This window comes from Juglans regia, chromosome 5 (genome assembly GCF_001411555.2).
Source record: "Juglans regia cultivar Chandler chromosome 5, Walnut 2.0, whole genome shotgun sequence".
NCBI classification, from domain to species: domain Eukaryota; kingdom Viridiplantae; phylum Streptophyta; class Magnoliopsida; order Fagales; family Juglandaceae; genus Juglans; species Juglans regia.
The window spans coordinates 4,070,053-4,081,650 of NC_049905.1; the positions used below are offsets into that span (position 1 = coordinate 4,070,053).

Consider the following 11,598-nt stretch of genomic DNA (forward strand, 5'->3'; position numbering starts at 1 on the left):
TTATAGTGATTTTATTTTTTATTTATATATTATAGCGATTTTATTTTTTATTTATATATAATAGTGATAAATATTTTTTATTTACATATTATAGTGATTTTATTTTTTATTTATATATTATAGTGATTTTATTTTTTATTTATATATAATAGTGATAAATATTTTTTATTTATATATTATAGTGATTTTTTATTATTTTTATATTATAATGATTTGTTTATTTATATTTAATAGTGATAAATATTATAGTGATTTTATTTTTTATTTATATATTATAGTCATTTTATTTTTTATTTATATATTATAGTGATTTTATTTTTTATTTATATATTATAGTGATTTTATTTTTTATTTATATATTATAGTGATTTTATTTTTTATTTATATATTATAATGATTTTATTTTTTTTATTTATATTTAATAGTGATAAATATTATAGTGATTTTATTTTTTATTTATATATAATAGTGATAAGTATTATAGAATGTTTGTGAATAGTTATGAGTAGAGATTGAAGTGAGTTTGTGGGTCCCATTGAGAGTATTTTAAGTTGTTTGGTATATGAAGTATTTTCAAAAGTACGAAAATACTTGGAAAGTGTTGAGGATACTTCGTCACCCAAACACAGCCTTAGTCTAAAGAACACTGCTATGGTCCCGAATTCGGAATCCAAAATTTGTCTCGAATGGTATAATGTTTTTTCATCTTTTTTTTTTTTTTTTTATAATTTTTTTAATCATCATAAACATTTAAAAAAAATAAAAAATTCACAACATCATTAAAAAATATATTAAAAAAAAAATCACATTCGGATAAATTTTGAGTCCCGCAAAGCATTTCTCAATTCCCCAATGAGCATTCTCTCTTTGAAAACAACGTCCATTGCTCTTCTTCATATAAGACATACTGACATATGGGCATCTTCCAAACAGCCGCTACTTGACAATTTCCGTATTCCATTCCAACAAGCCAAAAGATCCGTAATCTTCTTGAACATTACCCAATCAATGTCCAGCCTAACAAAGATGTCATTGCTCAATCAGGAGTTATTTATATTTTGAACGGGAGATTTTTTTTTTTTTTAATCTTTTTTCTAGTTAAACTTCGGACACCACATCACAATCATATGGACAAAGAAATTTTCAGGTTTAACCAATGTTGATTATTTTTATATTTTGAGTAGTGTTATTTAAAAGTCTATATACTATAAATTATATATCGAAAAATACTTTAATTATAAAGAGATTACGTTTAAATAAACTTATAAATTGATGTAGTTTGATATGATACGTCAAATTGTAATACTATTTTCATTTTAAAGAATTTCATGAAGTTACATCAGTTTAATTTTTTTATGTCTATAACAATTCTTCTATTTATATAATATAATTTAATTTATAAGATTTAAATTTTAAAATTTAGGGTGAGTTTGGATGTTAAAGTGAGTTGAGTTGAGATGATAAAATATTGTTAGAATATTATTTTTTAATATTATTATTATTTTAAAATTTGAAAAAGTTGAATTGTTTATTATATTTTGTGTTGAAATTTGAAAAAATTATAATGATGAATTGAAATGAATTGAGAGTATTTTATGATCCAAACGCAGCTTTATTCTTTAAAATATGTGGAGGCATTCAAATAAAAATATTCATTTCTAAAACTTTAAATTATCTAGTTTATTGAAATAAAATTTAAAATTAAAATACTATAAATGTGATTATTTATGACAACAGACCGAAACTTACACGATACACGTACAAAATCCTACACTATTACTGCGGCAATTTTCGCAGCGACGACACTGCCAATCCACCATTCGCATGGCTCTCGCAAACACCGCCTTCTTCGTCTCTTCCTCTGGCCTCCGTCGATCTAGGGTATCTGATCTCGATTTCGCTCCACAACTCTCTCCCTACGAGTCACTCACCTTTTTCCCAGTTCGCTACAGGAGCACTCAACCTGGACATGCTTTCTCGAGAAAGAAGTAAGACAAGGCCTCCGAATTTTTCATTTGCAAGAAAATGTTCCCTTTCAATTCACAAAGAAGGAGAAAATGTTCTCTTTATCGATCAAAAAAAAAAAAAAATCATAAAGAAAGAAAAAATGTTTGATGCACACGAAAAATTGAAATCGGGAATTTTGTCTTTTGGAATTGTCACTATATATCTCCCCAGCAAGCGTTAACTTTTAAATCTTTGATTTTTACCCGAAGGAGGAATTCAAGACCAGCTCCACCGAGCTCATTACTATTACTTCAAACTCACTAGAAAAAAAAAATCGTACTTTTTTTGGCTTATGTGAGCCAATGTTTGTTGACAATTTCTTTTGTGTAGTATAAACTTTGTCTTCTTTGAATATGTCTTGTTTTCACGCTACTGTTTATTTTCAAGAATAAAAGTGATCACGGAATGTGGTACTTAGTGGGGCTAATGAGGCAGCTGAAATATTTTTTTCCCTTTTTTTGTTTTCCTGCAGAACATTAGGTTATGGACCATTCTCTTCTCCTCCTGTTACAATCATGTTAACATTCTGGATGGCTAAATATGAAGAAAACTTGTTCATGTCGTTTGGTTTATCTTGTTCACTGATCTTTTTTTGTAGTCATACTTGTGGTTTGTGACTGTCAATCATTGTACTCGTTTTTCAATTATTCACTTTAATATTGCTAAGAGGATAACCCCGAATCATTTGTTGTCTAATATTGCTCGTGTTGTTGTGCAGGAACATTTTGCATGCATCTACCGATGGTTTGAATGCAGTTGATTCAACCTCATTGGTCAGTGAGATGATTCTTTCAACCTAATATGATATTTGTTTCCCTTGTTTTTAGTAAAATTGAGGATTAACAAAAAAACTCATTCTCATGAATGTTGTGGTTCTAACAGTAGTTCCACTGAAGATAGTGAATGCAGATTTTTGCTTTAAAGACGGGTTTGTGATTCAGTTTGAAAATTACGAATCTCTAATTCATCAGTAGTTCTCAAAAGATATCTTGATTAGTTGCATCACTAGATGAGATGTATGATAGTTTTTTTTTTGGGGGGGGCGGGGTTGAGGTTGTTGAACAGCTTTTACACTGAACTACATTACTTGATTAGTGCTTTTTAGATCCATGGCTGAAATGAATTTGAATGTGGATATTCAACTTTGGAAATTTTGCATGTAATTGTAACCCTTCTACTTCCCTCTTAAGTGCATGTTTGGGATTGCGGTGGATAATGTAGCTTTTAGCTTAAGGCTTATAGTTGTAGAGCTTAAAGTAATAAGCTTTACTATTAAAAAGTTATTTACTGTTTGGTATCCATATGTCTAAAGCACTTTCAAATACGTTACATTTGTTTGGAAATAAATTAAAGAAGTACTTTTTGAGTTGGAAATGACATAAAAGATCATTTGATTTTTTAGTGAAGAGAGGAAGGCCCAGGAAGTCAGAATGCAAACCAATTTATGACCAAAGGATATTGCTTTTTGTCAAAGAGTTTTGGGCATTCAAAGAGCGCCAATGACAATTGATGGAGAATGTTGGAATCAAATCTGAGACAGGTTGGGTCAGTCTGGAAACAGCACCATTTTAGAGACTCAAAGGGAAGAGAGAGGCAGAGAGAAACATGCCAGAGAGAGAGAGGAATAAGACCAAAGGGCAAAGTGGTTATTATCTGAAAATTGTATGGCTATTTTCGTCATTGACGCCTTCCTTTAAAATTGTAACTACATTCCTCATTATCCGGAAAAACACATTTGAGGAAAAGCACAAAACATATACTTTAACATGTAACACCCAAACAACCTAATTTTATCATTAAAGAGCTTTTAAGACTATTTAAGCACTTTTTAAGCCTCCTAACACAACCCCAAACGGGCTAAATGACAAGTACTTTGGTACGACATGTGCTTATTCCCAATCATTGTTGACTTTTAAGCATTTGAAATTGGACTAAATGTTACTTGGAACAGGCTTGTCTGGACCGAAATAAATATAATATATGATTTTGATTTCTCATCTTTATGCATTCTTTTTATCGTATGCAATTTGTGGGAGTTGCTGGTTTGATATTTAAATTGTGAGAAAGGAACGAAATTGGCTAAAGTTTTTCCTTACAAAAAATAAAGTGCCGTAAAATTAATGGGATTACAGCAAATGCAGAAGTCTGATCAAGATGCTGATTATATCCCTATGCCAATAGTTCTGATAGATCAAGATTCAGATTCTGATGCAACAATTGTACAGCTCAGCTTTGGAGATCGCCTAGGAGCTCTCATTGACACGGTAAAGTGCTAATAGCAAGTTCTGGCATTCACCCCTCTGAAGGAAACATTTGTATAGGATTAAATACATCGTGATTTTCTGTATTCTTGTACATTGAACCCCATTTGAGGTACTCCCTTCATAAAGAAAATTTTTCTTAAGCTAAAGTTTTTAGAAAATTTCTGAAAACGTTCTGTGATTCTCAATTGATGCTTACAATGGTGTGATTCTCAAATTGGGCGATATATGATTCTAGAGTTCCACAGCTTAATGTGCACTAGAATAGGTACACTTGCTTGGAATTATTGGCGAAAACACATCACTCTGACCACTGATTGCTATTTTTACTGAGTAATTCAGAATCACCAATGGATTCTTTGGATTTTTTACACTTTAATTTGTAACCTTAGGGGACCTATATTGCACTGCTTGTATACTTTTGTTGTCCTTTTCATTCTATTTAGTTATGAACAATTATTTACAGTGGTATTGATTATTAAGGTAAAAAGGCCTTGTGGAAGGTCAGAGCTGAGCAATTGGTCTCTATTTTATGATTATTTTAGTGCTAGTGTATTCTTCAAAAGGATTAAAGCTAATGACCTGACTTGGTTTATTATGCTAGGGCAGATGAATGCATTGAAAGATTTGGGACTAGATGTGTCGAAGGGAACTGTTTCCACTGAGGGATCAGTCAAACAAACAAATTTTTTCATCACACTATTGTAAGTAATTCCTTTGGCATCTCCTTAATGGTGCTTTCATAGAGTTCACCCTATACATTAAACTTTTAGTCAAGCAGGCCAGTGTTTTTAGTTTTAAGAAAGGAAAATGCTTGAAGTTTAACTAAAAACCATTGAAAAATTGCTCATGTTATTCTGCTCTGAACAATTTTTCCAACATGATTGCTTTCCACATGGCTTTATATGGCTAAATGACTCCAAAATGTCTATGCAAAAAATTTTTGGGCAGTGTACGAACCACTGGTTGTAGACAGCAAGATGAGAAACTCTTTTTTCTTGATAAATTCTTGCCAGACGCCTCTCACGTCTGGTTGTAGCTGATTTTGAAGATATAAGCTTCTAAGAAACCCCTAATATTGAAGCTGATAGTGTTGAAACTAGCTGTGCTGTCTTCTTGTTGTTTCTCTTATAAGACTTTAAGCGAGATGGTTTTTGTTGTGTTTGCATCAACCTAGATGGAGAATAAAAAACTGAAATTTAATAAGTTGCTTTAAATATATTTCTAACCCATTGATGCTTCCAACACTGGATATCAGAATTTTAGAAAATATAGCATCAGCCCAGTGTTCTAATTAACAGCTATTACTTGTTTTACTGCTAGTTTTGAGCATTTACAGATTGAATTTGGTTGTGCTAGAGACACTGGCCGCAAAGTCGAAGATCCTGATATGTTAGAGAGAATCCGACTGACCATTATTAACAATCTTTTGAAGTATCATCCAGTGAGTATGCTGAAGATACTCTATTTAAGTTTTGTTTCAGTTTTTAGGATGCAAGTTGGAGAAACTTTGATCCCATTTATCTTACATTTCTTACAAAGATGATTTTTGTCATCTGCAAATGTCATCCTTCCTCCTTAATTTCTTGCAGGAATCTAGCGTGCAACTTGCAATGGGTGAGGCTTTTGGAATAAAAGCTCCAGAGAAGAAGGTGATGTGCTGAAGGTTCTTTTAGCTTTGTTGTTTCAACTCCATTTCCTTGTAGTACTCCACCTGTCTGTGGCCGTCTTGCTCTACATATATGACTACATATGTCTATTCTTAGGTACTACCAGTCTTTCTCAAGAAAGAACCATCTCTGAACATGTTCATCTGGCATTTGAAATGTCTATAGCACATTACCAGCCTGTTGATTGAATGATCTCTTCATTTTCCATGTTGTGCCATGGTTAGGATGTAATCAATAATTGAATATTGGTAATAGATTGGGGAGATTTCATGGCTACGTTCTACTTAGTTCAATCCATTTCTTGCGCTATTTGTAACATTACAGAGTTGAAATGGACTTTGTGATTTTGTATGCAGCTTGATGTTGATATTGCAACTCATATACAAGTGAAGGAAGATGGACCCAAGAGGAGGTTTGCTAGTTGTGATTGAGTTGTCTTGTAGCTTAAAATTTATTGCTCATTTTTTATGTTTTTTCTTCTGGCACTACATTTGCACCACCTACCCTGCTGGGAGATTGAAATCTGAGGAGTTTGAAAATATTTGCAAAGAAAGGGTGCATTAATGTATCATCTTAGTTGTGCATTTTGCTTCACAATGTACAGCTTACTCTGTATAGAAACAGCAGATAGACCGGGATTACTGGTAGAAATCATCAAAATTATTGCTGATATTAACATTGAGGTGGAGTCAGCAGAAATTGATACAGAAGTATGTGCTCTCTCTCTCACATACACACACACACACACACACACACACACACATCTGTTCTGATCAAGTTCTCATCTCTCATCTGACAGGGACTGGTAGCCAAAGATAAGTTTCATGTCAGCTACAGAGGGGCAGCGTTAAACTGTTCCTTGTCTCAAGTGAGTTCCCCAGCTTATTTAGAGCAAATGCTTGAATCATTGGTCATTTGACTTCCGTATATTGTGAAAGACTCTTTGAGGCAGACCATTTTTAAAGTAATTTTAGCATAACAATCTTTATCAGATAGCTTCGCCTATCTCCTCGTTACATCTTTTTGAATATGCAGGTGTTGGTGAATTGTCTACGTTATTATCTCCGAAGGCCAGAAACAGATATAGATAGCTATTAATACCTGGAAGCACCAGTGTATGGCTGCAAATGATTCTTGTATCAAATCATGCATGAGCTATAGAAGTCCCCTGCTCAAGAATCTGGGCTATGGATCTTTAATCGCTATCACTAGCAAACATTGTAGGGTAAAGCTTTGTTTTTTCAATTTTTTTTTTCCAGTTTAAAATCAGAACCACGTCCCAAAAAAGCCATATGATTTTCAGTACCTTCGATCATGTTCGTGTTCTTTGTCTAATACTGTTTTGTTTTTACCTACATTGATGCTGTGGGTTTTATTTAAAAAAATCTACCAAAATTGGAAGAAGATGATTTTCCTCTGTATTAACTAAAGATTATTTTCTCAGTGGGAAAATAAAGGAAAAGTAATAGCAATCAATCACCAGCAGACATCATCATTTCAGAGCAGGTCATGGCTCTAAAAAGCTCTGCTGATGATCAATTCTCTTGCCGTAGTTTTCAAGGACAAAACATGTGCCCGTTCCGAGCCATAACAATGTTACAAACAATCATTCTCGCATGCACTGAGTTAGGTACCTGGAATGTAAGTGACGTATGCAGCAAGCAATGTAAAAAGTGAATGCTGATGATTTTGATTCCAAAATGACCCACTGCTAATGATATGATATTTCTCTCTTTTCTTTTCTTTATTTTTTTGTCAAAGTTAGGTAGCTGATATCCAATGCTCCAAACTCCACCCTCTTTCGATGACATGAGTCTGGCATTGGCTAAATATTAATGAAATTCAAAATATAGATAAATTTTTGTCAAAATGATCTTTATTTTATTTCCAAATAATCAACCCTAAAAATTAGGAATTTCTTCTGTGTTGTGAATTTGTAAGAAATTATGTTTTCCTTTTGTACTGTAAAATACAATCACATTAGAGAATAAAAAAAATTATTATTAAAATATATAATATTATATTATTATTTTAATTTTTAGATGGCTATTTCAATGTGGACTAATTTTTTCAATGGCTTTGGCTTTAACCAAAACTTTAAATTTTTAGCCAAATTTTAGTCATGGCTTTGGTAGCTACCAATGCCAATGCACGGTGTCTTTTAGATGGTGAGTTAAGTTGAGATTAAAATTAAAAATTAAATAAAATATTATTAAAATATTATTTTTTAATATTATTATTATTTTAAAATTTGAAAAAGTTGAATTATTTACTATATTTTATATAAAAATTTGATAAAAATATAATAATGAGATAAAATAAAATACTTCTTATATCTAAACCGGACCTTAAAGCAATAACCTTGACAAATTTTTAGTTCTAACTTATTTGTTTCTTCTCTTTGTTTCTTTTGGTACGAAACCTTTTCAGTAAGATTATAATTTGCAGACAGTTATTTATACTTTTTAGTACTTTCAAAATAGAGCGTACATTCAGGCTCCATTTAGAATTTTAACTGAATTGTGATGAGATTAGTTCAGTATAATTTTAGATCGAGTCTAATATTCAAATACTCAATTCTCAAGTTATTAAATTCATCTCAATTCAAAATTTTTTTATATATAAAACTTTTTTTTCAATTCAACACTTTTTTACATGAGGGACTTTTTTCAACTTCTTATAAATACATCTAAATTTATTTTTTAACATTCAAACATATTTAAACTCACATTTAAAACGTGAACGGATGAGTTCTACGCATTTATTCACCTCAATTGATGTTGTTTGTTCTTTTGCATAACAAAACACTTCCGGTCATTTTTTTCACTGGATGTAAGCCAAACTCCGTAAACACAGATTCAATATCTTTTGGAAATTAGACTCGCATCACAGACTAATATGGATGGCATTATTCCATCTCATAACGCACAATGCCATAAAACATCACAAGACACAGTACCATGATAAACCATGACAGGCTTCTAAGACTACAAAACAAACCCGAATTATGCAGAACAGTGATTCTAACAACTTTACCTAACTTTTCTTACAAGTTCATTGTTTGAGCAAGGCACTCAACATCTCATTCCAGATATCAGGCACCCCAGGAAGGCACCAATGGCTGCAGTCAGAGGAAAAGTCCCTTGGATGCTGCTTCTCTTCTTCGGCCATTGCCCTACTGTACACAGAAGGATGTCCATCTCTTCGAAGAGCTGTCATAGTTGTAATATCTTGCAGAAAAACTGGAAATCTCATCCTTCTCAACACCCCTTGTAACACTAGCAACTGTTCAGGAACATGTTGGTGGCTAAAAAAAGCTAGAGGCTGCTTTTGGTTATAGCATTTCCATCCATTTTCTCTGCCAGAAAAAAGCAGAAATGTCTAATTAAAATGACTTCTAAGAAAAAATGAAAAGAAAGACAAGTACATTTGCACTCGAAGTTTCATTGTACCTGTTATGTCTAGGTGACATACTCCGAAAAATGACTCGGGTTTTGCGAGGGTCGAGATTTGAATCTACCCATTTAGACCATGTTGTGAGTCCTTTCTGGTATGCAACCATTGGATTCATACTTTTCAATAGATTATTTCCCTCCATGAAATAGTCCCACCTATTTATAACCCTCAGTTAGAATCATGAGTTCTTATTTTCTCTAGTAGCATTACCAACAGACATCAATAACATGGAGAGAGAGTATTCTGTAGTAAGAACAGGAAAAAAATACTGCAAAATTTGTCTTACGAGCTCCATTGATCAGAATGAGTCCACCAGTGAGCTGAATCAAAAACAAGAATATCAACATTTCTCCAATACTTTGCATTCTCTTGGATCAGATCCAAATGCAAGATTCTCTTGTTTTCTGGACCTTTCTTCAATTCCACTAGGAGTGGTGCCCAAGAAAATTCAATTGATGTCTCAAAATCCTGTATGGGAATTAGATTATAATTGATTCTTAAGTTAATTTGAGTTATAACTAATTAATTGCTGTCTCAAAAAAAAGTTGACTTATATAATTATTACCATAGCATGGAAGGCCATGGAAGGACCACTATACATCACCCTTTTCCGACCATTTGGAATAACTCCTTGCACCAAGCAAACAAGAGATTCCCATTGATTCCTCATTATAGAATCTCCTACCAGCATTATTCTCTTCTTTCTCATCCTTCCAAGAAAATCCAAAGCATCAAACCTATACCATGGAGGCAAAGCATTAGTACATGTTGTTTTAGCATAAGGTTCAACAGGTTCAGACTCTGCACATTCTTCAGACAAGGATCAGCAGCAACATTAATGTCCAGCATATTTGAAGTTGTATGCTCAACATCACACTGAACATCAAGATCAAATTAAATACCAGATTCCAATATTGATCTCAACATTTATGCATATCACAAACCCTTTTCGGATTTGATTCATATCATATGGTAGACACCTCTATGCCTTATACTATGAGAGCTAGCAAATAATTTTTTTTTTTTTTCAATTTGCATGTAGTACCTTGGAATAGAACAGCCTTGGGGCTTCCACTTCCACTTCTCATAGTCAGAATCCGGCCGTCCATTCTTTTGACAAGTCACAGCAGTACTAAGATATGGGCAGTTTGAGTCGTAGAGAGGATAAGATTGATCATAAACCCATTTGCCAACAGAGAAGTCACATCTTTTTCTCGAATCATGGCTGCTTTGCACCATAATTACTTCTTCATCTTCCTCATTGAGCCACGGCTCATGATCCTCTAGGCCAAGCTGCAACACCGATGATGCTTCAACATGAAAGAAGCATAGCAAGATGCTGAAGACGAGGAAGATGAACAAGGAGTACTGGGTCAGTTGAAACTTCGGTTTAGCCATTAAACCCAAAAATTAAATCAGCTTGCAGTGAAGGGTAACAAATGAAGAAGCTAGCATTTTAACTGTAAGTTGAAAGGGCAACATGTTGATCCCTAGATCAAGTGGTCGATTACGGCATGACTTGCGCTGGGATGGGCCATATTTCATGTTCTCTTTACTCATTGCCTTCGTTTCTAGTACCTGATATCTATGATCTCTTTTCATCATTGGAACGAACTACTTTTTTGCCATCATTTTACGTCTCGTTGGTTTAGATAATATGTTTTTGTTAAAAAATTAATAAAATATTATTTTTTATCTTTTTACATTAAAAAATAAAAGAAGAAGAAGAAGAAGAAGTATCTTTGGCATAGTTTGCAAAGATTGAAGGGAAGATTATAGAGCCAAATTAAGCTTATTAAGCAATATATTGGGCATGCTCTAACTGAAGACGCACCTCCTATCTTGATTGTACACACTAGTCGTACACTCGTGGGATATACGAAAAAATTATTAATTATTAATTTTGTTTATAATCTGATTTTTGGACCTTTCATATTATTCTAACTTAAATTAAATTCAAAGTCGTTTTTAATGAAGGAAAAATTATTTATACAATTTTAGAAGAATAATGATACCCATAAACACAATATATTTCACAACACAAGTTTTAAGATTATAGTTCAACAACTCTTGCTTTGAAAGTTATATATGTTATAGATTTGTAAATTATATAGGGTATAAAAAACAAAACCCTTGATTTTGATAAGAATGAGATGTGTGAAAGAGAGGAGAGGAGCAACAAATGGGGTGTTCTTGTGGTAATT

General features: G+C 32.7%; 2 protein-coding genes across 5 annotated transcripts; one reads left to right on the top strand and one right to left on the bottom strand.

The window, feature by feature from the left end:
- The first annotated feature begins 1,747 nt into the window (after positions 1-1,747).
- On the top strand, positions 1,748-7,339 carry LOC109009863 (ACT domain-containing protein ACR12-like). 4 transcript variants are annotated; one of them, XM_035690245.1, is made up of 10 exons: positions 1,748-1,988; positions 2,726-2,780; positions 4,140-4,271; positions 4,878-4,972; positions 5,592-5,712; positions 5,861-5,920; positions 6,295-6,350; positions 6,543-6,648; positions 6,738-6,806; positions 6,974-7,339. In XM_035690245.1, the coding sequence occupies exons 1-10, from the start codon at positions 1,825-1,827 to the stop codon at positions 7,034-7,036; spliced, it is 921 nt and encodes a 306-aa protein (XP_035546138.1). In that variant the 5' UTR covers positions 1,748-1,824; the 3' UTR covers positions 7,037-7,339. The 4 variants fall into 4 exon arrangements, with proteins under 4 accessions (XP_035546138.1, XP_035546140.1, XP_035546139.1 ...); XM_035690247.1 differs by having other exon boundaries at positions 5,628-5,712; XM_035690246.1 differs by having other exon boundaries at positions 4,149-4,271.
- A 1,562-nt stretch (positions 7,340-8,901) lies between these two features.
- Positions 8,902-10,939, bottom strand: LOC109009867 (protein trichome birefringence-like 36). The gene is made up of 5 exons (XM_018990512.2): positions 10,440-10,939; positions 9,960-10,131; positions 9,681-9,862; positions 9,391-9,549; positions 8,902-9,296 (listed from the first exon to the last, which is right to left on the bottom strand). The coding sequence occupies exons 1-5, from the start codon at positions 10,790-10,792 to the stop codon at positions 8,993-8,995; spliced, it is 1,170 nt and encodes a 389-aa protein (XP_018846057.2). The 5' UTR covers positions 10,793-10,939; the 3' UTR covers positions 8,902-8,992.
- Positions 10,940-11,598: the final 659 nt, after the last annotated feature.